Raw genomic sequence first — 17389 nt, forward strand, 5'->3', positions numbered from 1 at the left:
TTAGAGTTAGTGCTGCCTCAGGGGCTCAACCTCTGAACATCTTCAAAAATGAAGGATGGAAATGTGTTAGAAAGTGAATTAAACCCTGATGAGTTTCATCTTTCTTGTCTTTGACTTTAAGATCACTCTTGGTGTGGGGAATTGGCAGGGCTGGAAAAGCCGGTTAAATTTGGACCAAGTGCACTCATCTTTTTATTTCCTCTCTCAGGGCAGAGAATTAAAATCCTGTAGAGCAATGGTTCTTAAACTTTGGTATGCACGCAAATCACCTGGGCATCTTATTAAAATGCAAAGTCTGACTTAGTAGGTCGGGGGTGGGCAACAGGCTCAGACTCTGCATCTCTAAAACTCCAAGGTGATGTGGATGCAGGTCCTTGGATTCACTTTAAGCATCAAGGCCATAAAGGGCTGGTAAAATCTCAGATCATATAAAAGTCATTGTTTCCATTTACCATTATTTTTTTCCTTTTTAAATCAACTTCCTCTCACTTATCCCTTATTCTCTGTTCCCAACCAATGCTTCTTCCGGAGATGTACGCTACAGTTTCATTTAAAATTCTATCTGGATACTTCTTTCAGATTTATTCTTTGTTCATAGCAGGGGATATACATCCCACACAAACATCAGTGACAGTCTGGGATCCTCGGTCAGTGAGCTGGGACTCACTGCATGTCACTGAAATTTTCTTGGTGGGTCTTAAGTAGAATGGCCACCATCAAGCCTCTTTCCTTTGAGTGTTACTGGGTTTTCTCACAGGGGAATCTTTCTTCCTTTCACTTGACCATTTTTTGTTCTTCACTCTTTTCCTTTTGCTGTTGAATCTCAAGAGTTTGGAAAAGTTAAAGGTAATAGTACTTTCTTACAGAGGCACCGCAGTTTATTAAGATAAGAATAGGGAATAAAGAACGGGAAAAGAATGGACAATTTGTGAAAGAAACAAAAACACCTAGAAATATGAATGTCTTACATATTCTAACAGTTTAGTAGAGCAAAGCACATGAGAATTAAAGGGTAGAAAAAGAACTTACTAATGGCTCCTGCAGTTCTGGCTAAAATACAAACAAAAAAGATGAGTTTAGAGACAGCATGACTCAAGGGTGTTTATCTCAGGGAGTTTCAGATCCAGCATTTACTACATATTTGATTTACATGAAAAGGCAGCAAGAACGTAAGTAGGCATTTTCCTTTTTTCCTTAGGAGACTGTGAAAATCATACTCCCTGCAGTTATTATTCTCAATTTTCATTATCTTCCTGCTGTCAAATCCTTCTAAAGATTATAGATAATTTTCCCTGGCCCCAGAATCTTTCTCACAATTTCATTAATTAATCTAGTTTTTATTATAAGAATTTCCCCTTTGCTAAATGAAAAAATTAATCAGTCACTTATAGGATCTTGAAATCAGCCTCAAATTCCTCATACTGGTAAAATAAAGAGAGAACAGTAAAATTGCAAGTTTTTCTCCTTTCCTCCACCTTTATGTGCCTTCTCACCACCCTCCCCATTCCTCTGGTAGCAGGCACATTGTAGAACATCCAAATCATTACACTTGGTATGCATGTATCAAAATATCACATATATCCCATAAATTTGTACAATTATTAGGAGTCAGTAAAAAAAGGACTGAGTTGTGTATATGGGAAACTTACAGAGAGGTTCTTCAATTGTTTTTAAACATTTTGTACTACCTGTAATAAAAATTGAAAAGTATATTATTAGATATGATTTAGATTAGACTTTAGACTAAATTAGATTTAGACTTTCAGAAGGCATGGAGATAGATAATCCCATTCCCTCCTCCTCCTCCCCAGGTGTGGTACAAACAGTCTTGAGGTTAAAGACCTGAGTCCCAGTTTTGCTATTCTTTAGCTCTGTGATTTTGGGCAAGTCACTAAATGTTTTGAACATTAATTTTCTCATCTCTAAAACAGAAGTGGTGTCCTCTGTCTTACTTATATTATGAAGTTGCAGTGAAAAATCAGGAGTAATAACAGAAAGGAAAGCTGAAAAGTTGTATTAGAAATGTTATGGAAAGAAATATTCAGTAACTATAAATGAATGAAATACTTTGGCAAAGTAGTAAGCTACTTTGTTTTACTTTTTTTCTGCTTTATTTTTTCCTTTTATTTCTGACTGTCATTTGAAAAGTTCTGAGTCCTGACAGCAAAGCATTATAATGTGCACTTAATTGTGTTTTTATTTTTGATTTATTAATTTGTGTTATTTTAATCTTTAAAATAACCCTGTCTTCTTGTGTACCTTAGTACCTTAATTATGTCATTTTAATCTCTCTTGTTTCTGTCTTGAGAAATACCCAATCATATTTTAAGATGTTGAAAATTTCGCAATTTTTTATCTTAAAATAATTGAATAATGTGTTTCCTTCTTTGTGTATAATTATTTTTCGCTTATTTGTTACATTGCTGTTTTGGGAGGGAAATGGTAGCTTTCCCCAGAAACAACAGGATCTACCCTCAGCATTTGGAAAGAGATGTCTGTTTTTCTATGTGGTATTTTAGACCATCAATCACTGAACTGTCAGTTTCTTGAGAAGGTGAAGCCACTTCCACCACCAAATAAGGATAATTTTAAAAGGACAGTTTTCTATACTTAAGATTTTTAAGATTTAAGACATTAACCTATGTTAGGAGTGACAAGTATACTTGAGTTATGCATATTTAATTTTGATCAATTAGTAATGACTATCTGGAGATGAGAAGAATTTTAGGATACATGTGGGCTGAGCAGGTAAGAGAATCATGATCAATTATTGATGTCTGCCATAGGCAAAGGCATGAGCAGAAATGTAACACAGGTCATATATATTCCATTCCTGACCTAAAGTAATATGGAATAATGAGGAGAAAGGAATTTTTCTTTTCTTTTCTTTTCTCTCCTTCTTTTTTTTTTTTTTTTTTTTGAGACAGTCTTTGTCACCCAGGCTGGAGTGCAGTGGCACAATCTCGGCTCACTGCAACCTTCGCCTCCTGAGTTCAAGGCATTCTTGTGCCTCAGCCTCCTGATTAGCTGGAATTACAGGCATGCGCCACCACGCCCAGCTAATTTTTGTATTTTTATTGGAGATGAGGTTTCGCCATGTTGACCAGGCTGGTCTGAAACTCCTGGCCTCAAGTGATCCCCCCACCTCGGCCTCCCAAAGTGCTGGGATTACAGGCATGAGCCTCCGTACTGGGCCAAGAAAGGAAATTCTTGAACTGAGTATTTTGTGCCGTTTCCCAGCTGAAGACAAATAAGCAGGGCAGTGAAAGGCATTTACTTGTTGCCTTACAGAGCAAAGAAGCAGATAAAAAAACTTAGGATGTACATATCCTGCCAAAATACTGAATATTATGTGTTTTGGATTAAGGACACTGTCTCTGTGGATATTCTTCCTAATGGGAACATCCAAGTTAGTTCGTTTAGAGAGTACCACATTTTCCATACCAGACCGAATTCCTCATTATCTTTGTGGGGATCACAAACTCACTTGCATTAAGGGGTCCAGCAGGTCTCATGATTGTGAATCTGCTAGAGTTACAAGGGATAGAGATGGTGAAAAGTCCATGCCCTACTCAGAGGCATTCAAATTCAAAGTTTAATATAATGCCGTGCTGGCCAAACAAAACACATCTACAGGTGGCACTGGGCTACTGTTGGCTAATTTGGGAGCTGTATTTTCAGATAAGAAGAGATGATTTAAATGAGTACCATCTATACTTCAGCAACAGTGCAGTTTGAGATCAGCATCATATGGGTTGTGGCCTGAGTCGGGATAGGGCAAGTGAATCCCTTTCTTTTCATTATTTTAAGGACAGGTATTGGTTGGGTCACATTTAATTAAAACCTGTGAGTAATAAACTTGTTCAGACTGTGAAGCATCTGAAAGTTTTGATGCCTTTTAGAAAAAAATAATGAAATATGATATATTTAATTCCGTCTTTGAACAAGAAACAACTTTGCTAATAGGAAATGTGACCCTAATATGCAACCACAAAAGTAAAAGTCAATATGAAAAATTTTGTAGGAAAAGCACATAGATCAGAAAAAAAATCTGTCCAGCCAAAGTTATCTGTTTTGGATTTTTTCCCGATTTCCTCACTTCTCTCTTCCTCATTCCTGTCACAATCTTCCCTTCATTTAGAAAATGTGTTCTTTTTTTTTTTTTTTTTTGACAACCAATTGAAATCAGTTCCAGAAGGTTTATTTAAATTTTACCTCTTTGGTTTTCCTCTCTTCTCCATTCATTTTTTTCAGCTTCCTTCACTTCTCTGTTCTTTTATTTTGAGATGGCGTCTCACTCTGTCACCCAGGCTGGAGTGCAGTGGTGCGATCCCAGCTCACTGCAACCTCCCTTTCCAGGGTTCAAGTGATTCTCCTGCCTCAGCCTCCCTAGTAGCTGGGATTATAGGCACATACCACCATGCCCAACTAATTTTGTATTTTTGGTAGAGACGAGGTTTCACCATGTTAGCCAGGCTGGTCTCGAACTCCTCACCTCAGGTGATCCACCCGCCTCAGCCTCCTAAAGTGTCATGATTACAGGCGTGAGCCACAGTACCCAGCCTCTTCTCTGTTCTTTTATTTGATTAATTTTCAACTAGTTGTTGAAATTAGTTATATAACTGACTTGACATTTTAATGAGTGATTAAGTAACTTGCCTATGTCCAAACAAATAGTAAGTAGGGAACCGGGATACAACTCTAGTTAGCCTGACTCTAGGGTCTGCATGCTTAACTTCTAGGCAATAGTCCTCTGTAAATTGAAAATAATTAACAAGCAAATGTATTTTAAAAGTGATTTTTAGTAGGTCTTATATTACTCTCAATTCATGGAGAAATAGTGTATAGTTCAGATAAGAAGTGAGCAGTAACTTTTTTCTAAGCCCACAGTCAGAGTGTACAGCATAATTTCCTCCCTTGAAGGTAGGCTGCGATTAGAGAGGGACGTAGTTAGGATCTGTTTAAGATGGAAGAAAATCAAACCTGTTCTATACCTTAAGGAGAAGCAGTTAAAGGAAGGAAAATATTTAAAGGTGTAGAAGAGAGAAGCAATGACTTCTGAAGAAATAAGGGAGTGAGAGGATGTGGTCAAAGGCAAGAATGAAGGAATTTGCTTAAGCAAGTGGGAGGTCTCATTGTCTTAGAGGGGGGGAAAGGTGATAAAGGTGGGCATGATCCAGTTAAGATGGCTAATGAAGGACAAGGTGGAGAATCATGAGTCTTAAGCCCTGTTACACTGACATAGTAGGAAACAGAAAATAGTTAAGACAGGGAAAAGTCCTCTGCCTTGTGTAGGAGCCCAACAACACTAGATTTTGAAACAAAAAGATAAACTTACTCATGGATCCTTGAGTTGAAGCTAAAGAACAATAACAATTATTCAAGTCAGTCTAAAGTTTCAATAATCCATCAATTTCGCAAGAGTCTTCCTGGAAATAGGTCCTCCCTTAGGTTATTAGACTTTCCATTCCCCTGTAGGTAGGCTCATAAAGTGGTCACACTTGCAGGTGGTCCCATGTCTTTTCCCCCTTAGACACTATGCAGGGGTGAAAGTTACAGGGGAATATTCAGATTAACTATATTTCCAATATTCTGATTTCATTCACCACCTTTCTCCTGTCTTTTCCATTTCTCCCTCCCTTTTTCTTTCATCTTTTCAGTTTGGAGAGTCTTTTTTCCCTAATGTGATAGCCTCAAGAACCAAAGAAAGGCAATATTACAAAGGTTCTAGTTTTATAAGAAAAGAACACCGAGATTGAGAAAGAGAAGGGCTGTGCCTGAGTATGCAAAAAATTAAAGGCAGTTTTAGCCTCCAGTTTTCTTCACTTTAAGTTCAGCACGTTTTCCCTCATATTCTTTACAATTTTCTCTTCTTTCTGGAATATTCCTTTAAAATTTTTTTTTCTTTAACATATTGACCATCTTCCCTCCCCAACAGTTTTTTCTGTTGTTTTTATTCATCTTTAAAATGTTCCCCTTGTAAAATAACCTAAATTCTAGGGCAAAGCTTGTAGAAGTTTTAATTATATTAACTTTGATAGTAATTTGTACAAGCTACCATAGAATGAACCCTCACTATATTCAGTGGAGAAAGTCTGGATATTAGTCTTATTTGTCTTACATTGACTGTTAAATGACTATGCAAAGTTTGATAATTCTCACCATCTTTTGGAACTGCATTTAACTCATCTATGACAGGGTTTAATAATTTTTCTTCTCAACTTTTATGATTCAATAAGGCTACATTCACAAACGAAAGCCCTGTGTTCTTGGGTCTTTTAGCCTTAGGGTACGTTTTGGTTGGAGAAGCAAAAAAGGCTGACTTTCTAGAAATAGGGCCTGCCTAGAAAGAGGCAAATAAGGAGGACGAGGTCCCTAGACAAATAAGGGTTTATGGTACTGAAACAACCAAGAACTTGGCTCAATTCCCTTGTAAACTGTGTTAAATACCCACATCTCTAAGGGCACATCAATTCCTTAAAAGCATCAGCGTTAATCCCCCTTTGAAAAGAAGATCAGAAAAAATATCCCTCATGCTACCTTCCCCAGGGGGTATCAGATCCTCTGTGCCAGCTGTAGTGTGATTTTTTTCATGGATTGTTTAGGCATCTTGTACTCTGATGGTGTGGCCAAGGCCCAGAATGACATGTAGGACTAACAATGAGCAGAGAAGGTGATTCCCTTTTCCTTTTCTTCTCAGCCTTTGTAAAGGTTGAAACTCTTAAGAAAACTTGGAAGACCTTAGTCTTTTTTTTTTTTTTTTTTTTCTGGGACAGGGTTTCACTCTGTTGCCCAGGTTGAAGGTCAGTGGTTCTGTCATAGCTCACTGTAACCTCTCACTACTGGGCTCAAGTGATCTTCCCATCTCAGCCTCCTGTGTAGCTAGGACTACAGGCATGCCACCATGCCCTAATTCTTTTAATTGTTTTGAAGAGACAGAGCCTTACTGTGTTGTCCAGGCAGGTCTTGAGTTCCTGGCCTCCAGGATCCTCCTACTTCAGCCTCCCAAAATGCTGGGATTACAGGTGTAAGCCACCATGCTTGGCCCTTAGTTTTTTTTTTTCTTCTTTTTCCTCTACTTGCTTTGAGGAGGTGGAGGACCTTAGGCTTAATTAAACTTTCCTTAGTTTCCCTATGTACTTCCTTCTTATTATCTGCTTGCTCTCATTTCTCTTTCCTAAATTAGAAATAGAAAATAAACTGAAATATGATTCCTGGAGTTGGCACTGAGCAATAATAATAAAAATCCACATCAGTCTGAGTTAATTGGTTTACAAAGTATATAATTCTCACCGAAATCATTTTAGAAAGGGGACCCTTGATTAGGTCTCATTAAGTACAATGGGCCATCAACTACTAGAATGCTTGGATTTGAATCCTGGTTCCCCTACTTACTAGCTGTGTTACTCTGCCTGTTTTTTTTTTTTTTTATGCCTAAGTTTATTCATTTTAAAAATAGAATTTATAATAATATCTACTTCCTAGGATTATTATGAAGAAGTGTTTAGGACAGAGCCTGGAGCATAATGCTCAACACATATTATTATATCATCATTTCAGATTGCAGTCCTTATCTGTTTATACATGTACGGGTAATGGACCGCAGCCGCCTCTATCTTGGGCACTATGCTAGTTCAAGATTTTCAAAGAAATAATAGGATCAAGTCCTTTGAGGTCCTGGTTTGAGAGGCCCTTTCTCAAGTTACCACAGTCCAGTGAATTGCCTATGAGAATTATCTCTCAAGAGGGCCTCATCCATTCTTTAGGACCACATATCATCTTGAGCTTCAGGGATGAATAGCTTCCTGGTGGCCCTATGCATCTTTCAGCTAAATACTCTATGTAACTAATTACTCATCATCCTTTGAGATTAATCCCCAAATGGGTCACATCCTCATTTAATTTACTCACCATCTGAAGATAATCCTCATCTTAAGGATGCTTATTATCATAATGCTTTTTTAAATTCCTAATTGGACATTCCTTCCACCTCTCCTTACTCTCTAAAACACACCATGCTGTCAGAAATTCGTATCAGCAAATTTTCCTATATCTTGAACTTCTCCAAACGTTTTCTTCACCATCTTGCTTTAATATGCCTGACTGTCCTTTAAAATACTGTATCTCAAGGCTGGGTGCGGTGTCTCATGCCTGTAACCCCAGCAATTTGGGAAGCTGGGGAGGGCAAATCACTTGAGGCCAGGAGTTCAAGACCAGCCTGGGCAAGATGGCAAAACCCTGTCTCTACTAAAAATACAAAAATTAGCCGGACATGGTGGCACACGCCTGTAATCCCAGCTACTTGGGTGGCTGAGGCACAAGAATTGCTTGAACCCGGGAGGTGGAAGTTGCAGGGAGGTGGAGTTGCAGGGAGCTGAGACTGTGCCCTGCACTCCAGTCTGGGCAACAGAGTGAGATTCTATCTCAAAAAAAACCAAAAAAAAAAAAAAAACAACAAAAAAAACCTGTATCTCAGATGTTGCTCAAAGGACACAAAGTTTCAGTTAGATAGGAGCAATACATTCAGGAGATCTTTTGTACAACATGGTGATTATAGTTAATAATATGTTATACTTGACATTTGCTAAGAGTGTGGATTTTAAGAGTTCTCTCCACAAAAAGTGTGTGAGGAAATGGATATGTTAACAGCTTGATTTAGTCATTCTACAGTGTATACATATATCAACACATTATGTTGTATACCATAAATATATACATTTTTGTCAATTAAAAATGATAACATTTTTAAAAAACCATGTCTCTTACAGCCCTCTTAGTGATTTTTTTTTTTTTTTTTTTGAGACAGGATCTCACTCTGTCACCCAGGCTGGAGTGCAGTGGTGCAATCACAGCTCACTGTAGCCTTGACCTCTTTGGCTCAAGTGATCCTCCCACTTCAACCTTCCAAGTAGCTGGGACCACCAAGTTGGCTAATTTTTTATTCATTGTAGAGACAGGGTCTCACTCTGTTGTTGAGGCTGTGACGTCTGGTTTTTTGTTTGTTTGTTTGTTTAGAAAAAGTCCATACCCATATACATGCCTGAATGTAGGTAAATGTCATTTTTGCTCCCCATTGCTGTTTCCAAACAATATCTTCTCCAGTAGAAACCCCTGTTGTCTTTGAAGCAATATGAGACTTTACTCTGTACTTCTCTCCTTGTTGCTATCATAAATAAATATGATGGTCATTCTCTCCCATTTCATTCTCTACCAGAAGACAGGGTTACCTTTTTACAGCATAAATGTGGCTTTATCCCTTCCCTGATGAAAACAATGGCTTTTATTGTGGTGCTCAGAAGTGTTCTCCATATTTTCTTCTAAAAGACTTTTTGTGATCTGGCCTCTCCCTACCTTTCAGACTCCTCCACCATCATTCACAACTGGCTTTCAGCAATCTCTCATACAAGCTACTCTTCTTCCCCTCTCAGGAACTTGGTGTTCTTTCTGCCTGAGATACTCTTCCCTAAGATCCTCCTGTGGCTGCCACCTTTTCACCATTCAGTGTCAGTTCAAATATCTCCTCAGGGAAATTTCTTTCCGTCTCCTAGCTAAAGGCCCTCACTTCTTGGTCTTGCTGTATCATATTATCTTAATTTGTTTTCTCCGTAGAATGTACTGTGATAGTCTAATAATCATAGTAGGAATTAATCTAGAAAGGGAAATTATTGTATTTGTTTGCTTACGTGTTTATTTTCTGTCTTACCTCACTAGAATCTATGCTGTCTATGAAATACTTATATTGTTATATTGACAGTACTTATATTGTCTTAGGCAGAGCAGCTGCAATGCTCTAAATTTCCCCTTTGGAGGGTTTTTATGGCAAGCCTGTCTCACATGGGTCCTCTGCAGATTTTGCTGGATGAATTGAAGATTTGAGTTTATTGTTTAGCATGTTTCAACCCCCAAATATTTTACCCTTTCTGTATGTTAGATGAAAACAAACCAAAACTAGATAAAACATGTTTTAATCATAAAAGTAATAAAATATTGAGCTTAATAGCTTTCTAAGGGCACTTGTTAACAGTTATATATACAACAAAACAGCCTTATTCATGGGATAAGGTTATGGCACAGTATTGGATTAGCACACTAATTCTGATATTTTATATTAATTTACATTTTAAGATTTTCAAATTACATTTTAAAAATTGAAGTAATATATTTTTAACATATGCATAATTTTCTAAATTCCTTGGAACAAACATTTTGTTTCCAAAGAATACTTTGGATTGGAAGAGTAAATATATTTAATGATGTCCTGGGGGTAGCTGGACAAGCTCAGGACTTGGAGTCCAAAGGCCAGTGTTTAGAACCTCAGTTTTACTCTTTTACTAGCTATATGCCTTTGGTCAAGTTAAATAATATCTTTAAACTTCATTTTTTCCTCATGTGTAATATCTGTAAATAGTCAAGGAACACGACCCACTTTAATTACAACCCTCTCCTTGTCCCCTACTCCCATTCCCTGGTCTCTTCACAAACCTCTCTCTTCTTTCCTCCTATTCCTAAGTTAATGAAGCTATTACTGTTTTGCTGAAACTATGATTGCCAGCTAAAACCATTTTAATCCTCTCTTTATTCTTTAATCAGTGGACGTCTCATTCTTTGAAGGTCTCATTAATTTTAGACAAAACGCTCAATGATGGGGAAGGAAAAGGAGGTGAGGGACAAGAGCTCAGCAGGGTTAGGGAATGTTCTTTAGTTCTGTGACACACCAAAGAGACTTAGAATTTGGAAATATGAAAATTTCCCCCTTGCTCTCCTAAAAATAAATACAAACAAAAAATTCATGTGGTTGTCTGGCTCAAAAACTATCCATTTCTTTCTTTCTTATTTTTTTCGCAGGGGACAGGGCAGGGATGAGTATTGGAACCAAGAACACCTGGGAGCACCAAACCCTTAGTGTCAGTTGCAGCTCAGGGAGATAGGGAATTAGCCATCTCTTCCATTGCTGCCAGCCTGACTTGGGGATGCCTCAGGGAAGGCTGTTCTTTCTGGCTAGCCATGCAAAGCTTTGAAATTCTGAGGACACAGCTAATATCATTTATCCCTCATTCTATATTATCTTCATCCTCACCTTATTTTTCTTACTAACTTCTTGCTCTCATCCTTCTTTATTTACTCTGTTTTTCCAACACTTCAGGCTTGGAAATTGCTCTCTTCGTGTCATCATAATAAACCACTAGAAACTTGCATTTACTTTTGACTGATTATTGAGGTGTCTGGTTATGGAGAACAAAGAAATTGGATAAACGTGAAGTTCAAACTTCTGCTGTGCTTCAGTGAAGAAGTCTGGGAAGTTTAGGAAGATATCCTCTTGATTAAAGGGGGCTAAATGTCAGCAGAATTAAAGAAAAGTAAAGGAACTTACCAATACTTGATCGAGACAGTGCTAAAATAAAACACATCAAAACAAGAATGAGTTCTGTTTGTCCCAGGGAGAACTTAGATGCCGTAGACACTATATTGCAGAAAAGTTGTGGGAAAGAGGATAGAAATGAGTCACAACTCATTTCCTGTTATCAATTGCAATGCAATGTGGTAAGCAGCTGGATATCTACATATGGACTGCAATACTTTTGTGGTAAGGTGGGACTACAAGATCTATGCAACCTGTCTTTCAATTTTGGTGAGTAACAGAATAAAAATATATTTGGAGATTGCTAGCTTCTCAATCTATGGACATTTTTCTGTCCCTATAAGTCTTCTTTCATTGGTGATTCTTCTGCTTTGTTCTTTCCTTCTCTACCTTTCTTCCACCTGTTCCTCTCTCCCTTAATTTTCTTTTTTTCACCTTTGTTCAAAAATATTTTTTGTTACACCAAACAATTACCACCTAACTGCTTCAACAGGGGTTTCCACTTTCCAAAATTCACTTGTGCCCTATGGAGATGAAGAATAGCAAGAGACCAAATCAGGAAGTTTTTAAATAATATTAGAAGCTAGAGTCAAAGTAGTGAAAGTATTTAGAACCTCAGGGCTTACTGAAAGGGTGCTTGCTATAGAGGGGGATATTTCATCCTCTCCTTTAAGTGACTACTCTGAACACGGTAGTTTTTAAAGTTTATAAAGTAGAACTGAACTTGAAAACTAAAAAGAGAAGTAATATATTCAAGAAAAATATATCAAGAAGGAACCCATATTCTTGGTAATGAATGAGAAGTTTCACCACCCATGTGATATCTTATTGGAGGACTGAGTCTTAAACACCTGATCACCAGCAGAAATCAAGGCCACAGGCCTCATGCATTGTAAGAACCTGGGATTATCTTCCTGTTTAATGTGTTAGGTTACATGGGAAAAGGGAATTAATATTGCAGATGAAGTTAAAGTTGCTAATAGCTCACCTTAAAGTAGGGTGATGATCTTGGTATATCTGAGTGGGCCCAATATAATCACAAAGATTTTTAAGAGTGGAAGCAGGAGACAGAAGAGAGAAAGATAGAAAGAGAAAGAGGTATTACGATGGAGGAAGGGCAGAATGATGTGATGTGAGGACTTGATTTATTTTTGTTCACTTTGAAGACAGAAGAAGGGAGTCATGAACCAAGGAATGTGGTCAGCCTCTAGAAGCTGAAAAAGCAGGGAAACAGATTTGTTCCTAGAACATCCAGAAAGAATACAGTCTAGCTGACAACCTGATTGTTGTCCAGTGAGACATATATGACAGATTTATAAACTATGGAATTGATAGATAATAAATTTGTGTTGTTTTAGCCATTAAGTTTGTGGTAATTTGTTAGAGCAGCTATAGAAAACTAATACAACATGGTTAGACTATTTCCCCAAAATTCCCTTGTAGTTAGGTGTGGCTATATGATTGAGTTCTAGTCAATCTAATGTTGTTAGAAGTGATATGAAAGTCATCCAGGCTTGTTTGTAAAGGAAATCTAATATACCAGCAGAAGGTAGGAAAGAAGATTTAAAAATGAAAGAACAAAGCATAGTACTGTAAGTGGAAAACACAATATAAATTGGAGACATTGGCTGGGCGCGGTGGCTCACACCTGTAATCCCAGCACTTTGGGAGGCCAAGGCAGGGGGATCACAAGGTCAGGAGTTCGACACCAGCCTGGTGAATATGGTGAAACCCCGTCTCTACTAAAAATACAAAAATTAGCTGGGCATGGTGGTGGGCGCCTATAGTCCCAGGTACTCGGGAGACTGAGGCTTGCTTGAAGAATTGCTTGAACCCGGGAGGCGGAGGTTGCAGTGAGCTGAGATTGCACCACTGCACACCAGCCTGGGTGACAGAGCGAGACTCCGTCTCAAAAAAAAAAAAAAAAAAAAAAAAAAAGGAAACATTTAGATAAACATATAAAAATTCACAATATAAAGTGAGTTACATTCATCTATTAGGGAATGGAAAATTTTACATTGTTAATATGAACAAAGTCAAGCAATATGCCATTTAAAAAAGACACAAGACAAAAACAAACTCTTAAGATTCAAAATAAAAGGATGAAAAATATGTATAATAGGAAAATACTAATTAAAACAAAGTTGTTAGAACAATGTTTATATCAGACAGTGTAGAATTTAAGTCAAAAAATAGTCATGAGGATATGAGTGGATATGAGGACATGAGTTTCAGCAGCATTTAGAAGTTACTTAGATATTTATATTAGAAAATAAGAGCGTGTGCTTTGTCAGCATATATCCTAAAATTGGAATGATGCAGAGGTTAGTGTGGCCCGTGTATAAGGATGGCATGCAAATTTGTAAAGTATCCCATATAAAAATAAAATAAAAAAAGAAGATAAGAAAGTCTGGAAATTAATTAAGAGTTTCATATAGCAAGCTAGAAAAAGGAACAAAAATAAAGCAAAAGTAAAGAGAAGGAATTTTACCCATAGATGTACATAGCCCAAGCTATGACAAGAAAATGGTTTTAAGAATTGGAAAAGGAAACTCAAGATTATCAGATTTTGCAGTTGACATGATGTTTTACATATAGAATTCAAGAGAATCTAAAAGTTATTAGAACTCTAAGAGCACAGCAGGGTGGCTAGATACAAAATCTACTCTCAGATATACAGCATATAACTTATATTCCAACAATAATTATTTGTAAAATCCACATAGAGAGATAGTATTCACATCAGAAACAAAAAACAAGTATTTGTATAAGAATTAATCCAACAAAAGATATGCAAAACCTTTCTGAAGAAAATTATATTACATTATTGAAGGGTATATGAGAAAATTTGAATAGTAGGCAACCATGTTAATGCATGGGAAGAACTGATTTTACAAATTTATCTACCGACTCAATGAAATTTCAGTGAAATCCTAATATGACTCTTATGGATCTTGAGAAATTATAAAATTCTTGTGTAAGAGAAAAGGTCGAAGAACACATTTCTGAACACATTTCTGAAAAAAAAACAAAGATAATGTGCTATTTTTAAATAATAAATGTTTTACAGTTTTAGTAGTGAAAGCAATGTAGTATTGGTTCAGTAAAAGACAAAAGATCACTGGAACAGAAAGTAAAATTCATGGAAAAACCAAATATATAAGATGAAGATGGCATTACAAATCAGCAGAGAAAGAACACACCAGTCAATAAATCTAGCTGGAACAAGATGAGAAGAAATTCATCTAGTTGGTTTTCCAGATGAGCGGAAAATTAGATCTCACCTGTATTATTTCTGAAATCACTCACCAAAACCAAAAAACAATTAACAAAACCCCATTTGGATTAAAGGCCTATATGCAGAAAGGGAAATTTAAGAACTATTAAGAGAAAGTATTAGACAAAATCTTTGTGATACCGAGGTAAGGCCAAACAAACAAAAAAGCAGAAACTCTAAAAGAAAACAAGAGATTGACAAATTTTATTACAATAAATTGTGTGGTGTTGGGGGAGAGTGAGTGGAGGCCTTCTAAAAGTCAAGAGACACCATAAAAATTTAAAGCTAAGAGATAGAATTGGAGGAGATAATTGCAAATATTTAACGTAACATATGAAAGTTGATCTTTAATAATAATAAAGAATTACTACAGAACAATAACTGATAGATAAATGAGTAAAGTAAATGAACAAGCAATTTATATAGGGTGAAACCTAACTAGCTAGTAAGCCTATGAGAAGATACTCAATTTCAGGGGTGAGCAGGGAATGCAGATTTAAAAAATTGTGCACGTATTCAAGTGCCAATAATAGAAAAATATGACAAAATCTGGGATTGTTACTAATGCAGAGAAATTGGAAACTTTTATTTATTTCTGTATGCCTCTATGTAGCTACCAAGGGGCTTAATTCATTAATAGCTAGTAAAATTTAAACTATGCATAAATTACATAAATGCTCATATACAATGTGATCACTAATCCTACTTCGGGGTATGTACCCTGGATAAACTCTTTTCCATCTACTTAAGGACTATCTTTGCAGCATTATTTGTGATAGCAGAAACTGGAAACATTGAGAATGCATTGGTAGGAGAAAATAATAGAAAAATATTGTATATTCATAGGGTGGAATATTGTTCAACAAAGTGTATAACTTGGATTTCAAAATTACATTTTGAGAGAAAAATGCAAACCACAATGATACTATCAGACAGATGCCATTTTTTGTAAAATTAAACATCTAAAAAATAATACTACATTTTGTTCAGTGATAGGTAGAGACTATAAATATATGTAAATAGACTTAAATATTTAAAGTATATTAATAAGCCTTTGGGAAGAAGGGAGTGGAATATGTCTATAATAAGTTGAGAAATATAACAAGAATATTATCAATTTGTCACATGTAAGGTGTGGATATACAAGTGTTAATTATTTTTATACTTAATTTTAAAATCTTTCTTAAAAGAGAAAAAATACAGAAACAATATGGCTTGCAAACCAGATGACAGTAGAATTGAAAGAAAACCACAAAGCACTTACCTAGAGAGTTGGTTGATGGTGCTAAAATACACACACAGAAAACATGAGGTGAATCATGAGAATTTGGATCCCTAATCTTTGCATATCAGCTTCAGTTGCTGTTACCCCCTTCTCAGGAGTTAAAGCCTAGGCCCTGGGAGTCATCACTGATCTGGTGATGGGTACTGATGGCCACTCCCACCAGCTACTGCATATGCTTTCCATCTCTACAAATGGGTTTAATTTTTAGTAGGCAGATGCCATTCCTACTGCCCTAATTCCTCCCTCCCTTTTTTCCCTCTCTATTTTCTTCTCTCTCTCCCTTTTATCTTTATTACTTTCCTTTTCTCTTGCTCATCACTTCTTCTATTGTTTTCCTTTTCTCCCAGCCAGATCACTCTAAACCAGCACTAGAAAACTTTATCTATTGCTTAGTATTCACATGACTTGACATATGACAGGATTTCTCTTTCCTCCAAAGCGTTTACAATCTAGGGAAATGTTACTAATGGGAAGCACATTTTTGTTGAGAAACAAGATAATACTTACTGTAGTCTCTTTTGGATCCCTCTAAAAACACAAACGAAAGAAAGAAAAATCAATTTGGATATTCTATTCCTGTAGTTTTGGTATCACTACAGAGAATTACCCAATCAACACCCTCAAATACCCAGTTAGGCAGGAAACTGGAGACAAAATCTTCTCATGGCTGAATTTGTAAGTTTAATGACATAAAAAACCAGGCAAAGATTAATTAAGGTAAATACATGTAGTGAGAAGAAATAACAAACTATGCATGCAAACATTAAAACAAAGGAATATAGTTATAAGGTAGGTTGAGGTCAAATAAAAGAAGGAATGGTAAAATATTTACTCAGCTGATTGAGAATTCAAGTTCAACGACAATATGGCAAATTATAATGAATACAAATGTGTATATTGATTGCAATTGAATGTGCATCCTATGATCTAAGACTTGTTTCTTAGTGATGTCATGGAAACAGACTTTTTAAGAAATCTAGAGACAAAGCAAATTACATGAAAAACTAGTCATGTTATCACTGTTGTTTTCATGAAAGTGTAAAAGCAAATAGTAATATTGATACTTTGTAATTGATTTAAATTATGTTGAATCATAATATCATTTGATATTTCACTAAAGTATAGTTAAAGATCTACTTAGAAATGTAAAGACAACGGTATTTTTTTTTCAGCTTCTTTTCTGAAAATGAGCGCTCTCCTTCCATACTTAGTAGTCATTCTGGTGGGAATCAAGTACAAAACACATTCTCTGTTTTATAATAATGTTACTTGTTTCTCATGGTTCTATGGGGATTTTAAAAACGGTGTCTCACGCCTGTAATCCCAGCACTTTGGGAGGCCAAAGTGGGTGGATTACCTGAGGTAATTCCCTCTTTCTCTCTCTCTGACCAGTCCTATCTCCAGAACTCAACAAGTACCACTAGAGCTACCTCTCATTCTTATTGGAAGCCACTAAAGTTGTCCACAC

The 17389-nt window shown here is 36.5% G+C and overlaps 2 protein-coding genes and 1 pseudogene across 2 annotated transcripts in view; 2 read left to right on the plus strand and 1 right to left on the minus strand.

The window, feature by feature from the left end:
* Positions 1-11658, plus strand: part of LOC112623144 — an 88513-nt gene extending 76855 nt beyond the window's left edge. Inside the window, exon 2 of the mRNA XM_025383356.1 lies at positions 11144-11658. Coding sequence (XP_025239141.1) covers positions 11144-11186 — 43 coding nt within the window. The 3' untranslated portion in view covers positions 11187-11658. The remainder of the gene's footprint in view (positions 1-11143) is intronic.
* Positions 1-17389, minus strand: part of C4H6orf10 (chromosome 4 C6orf10 homolog) — a 76965-nt gene that overhangs the window by 50419 nt on the left and 9157 nt on the right. The window contains exons 7-12 of the mRNA XM_025383354.1: positions 17235-17250; positions 16429-16449; positions 15901-15921; positions 11372-11461; positions 1650-1688; positions 1030-1050 (exon numbers count right to left, since the gene is read on the minus strand). Of these exons, the coding sequence (XP_025239139.1) occupies positions 1030-1050; positions 1650-1688; positions 11372-11461; positions 15901-15921; positions 16429-16449; positions 17235-17250 (208 nt within the window). The remainder of the gene's footprint in view (positions 1-1029; positions 1051-1649; positions 1689-11371; positions 11462-15900; positions 15922-16428; positions 16450-17234; positions 17251-17389) is intronic.
* Positions 13642-13741, plus strand: LOC112623943 (annotated as a pseudogene).

Source organism: Theropithecus gelada, chromosome 4, assembly GCF_003255815.1.
Source record: "Theropithecus gelada isolate Dixy chromosome 4, Tgel_1.0, whole genome shotgun sequence".
Taxonomy (NCBI): Eukaryota; Metazoa; Chordata; class Mammalia; order Primates; family Cercopithecidae; genus Theropithecus; species Theropithecus gelada.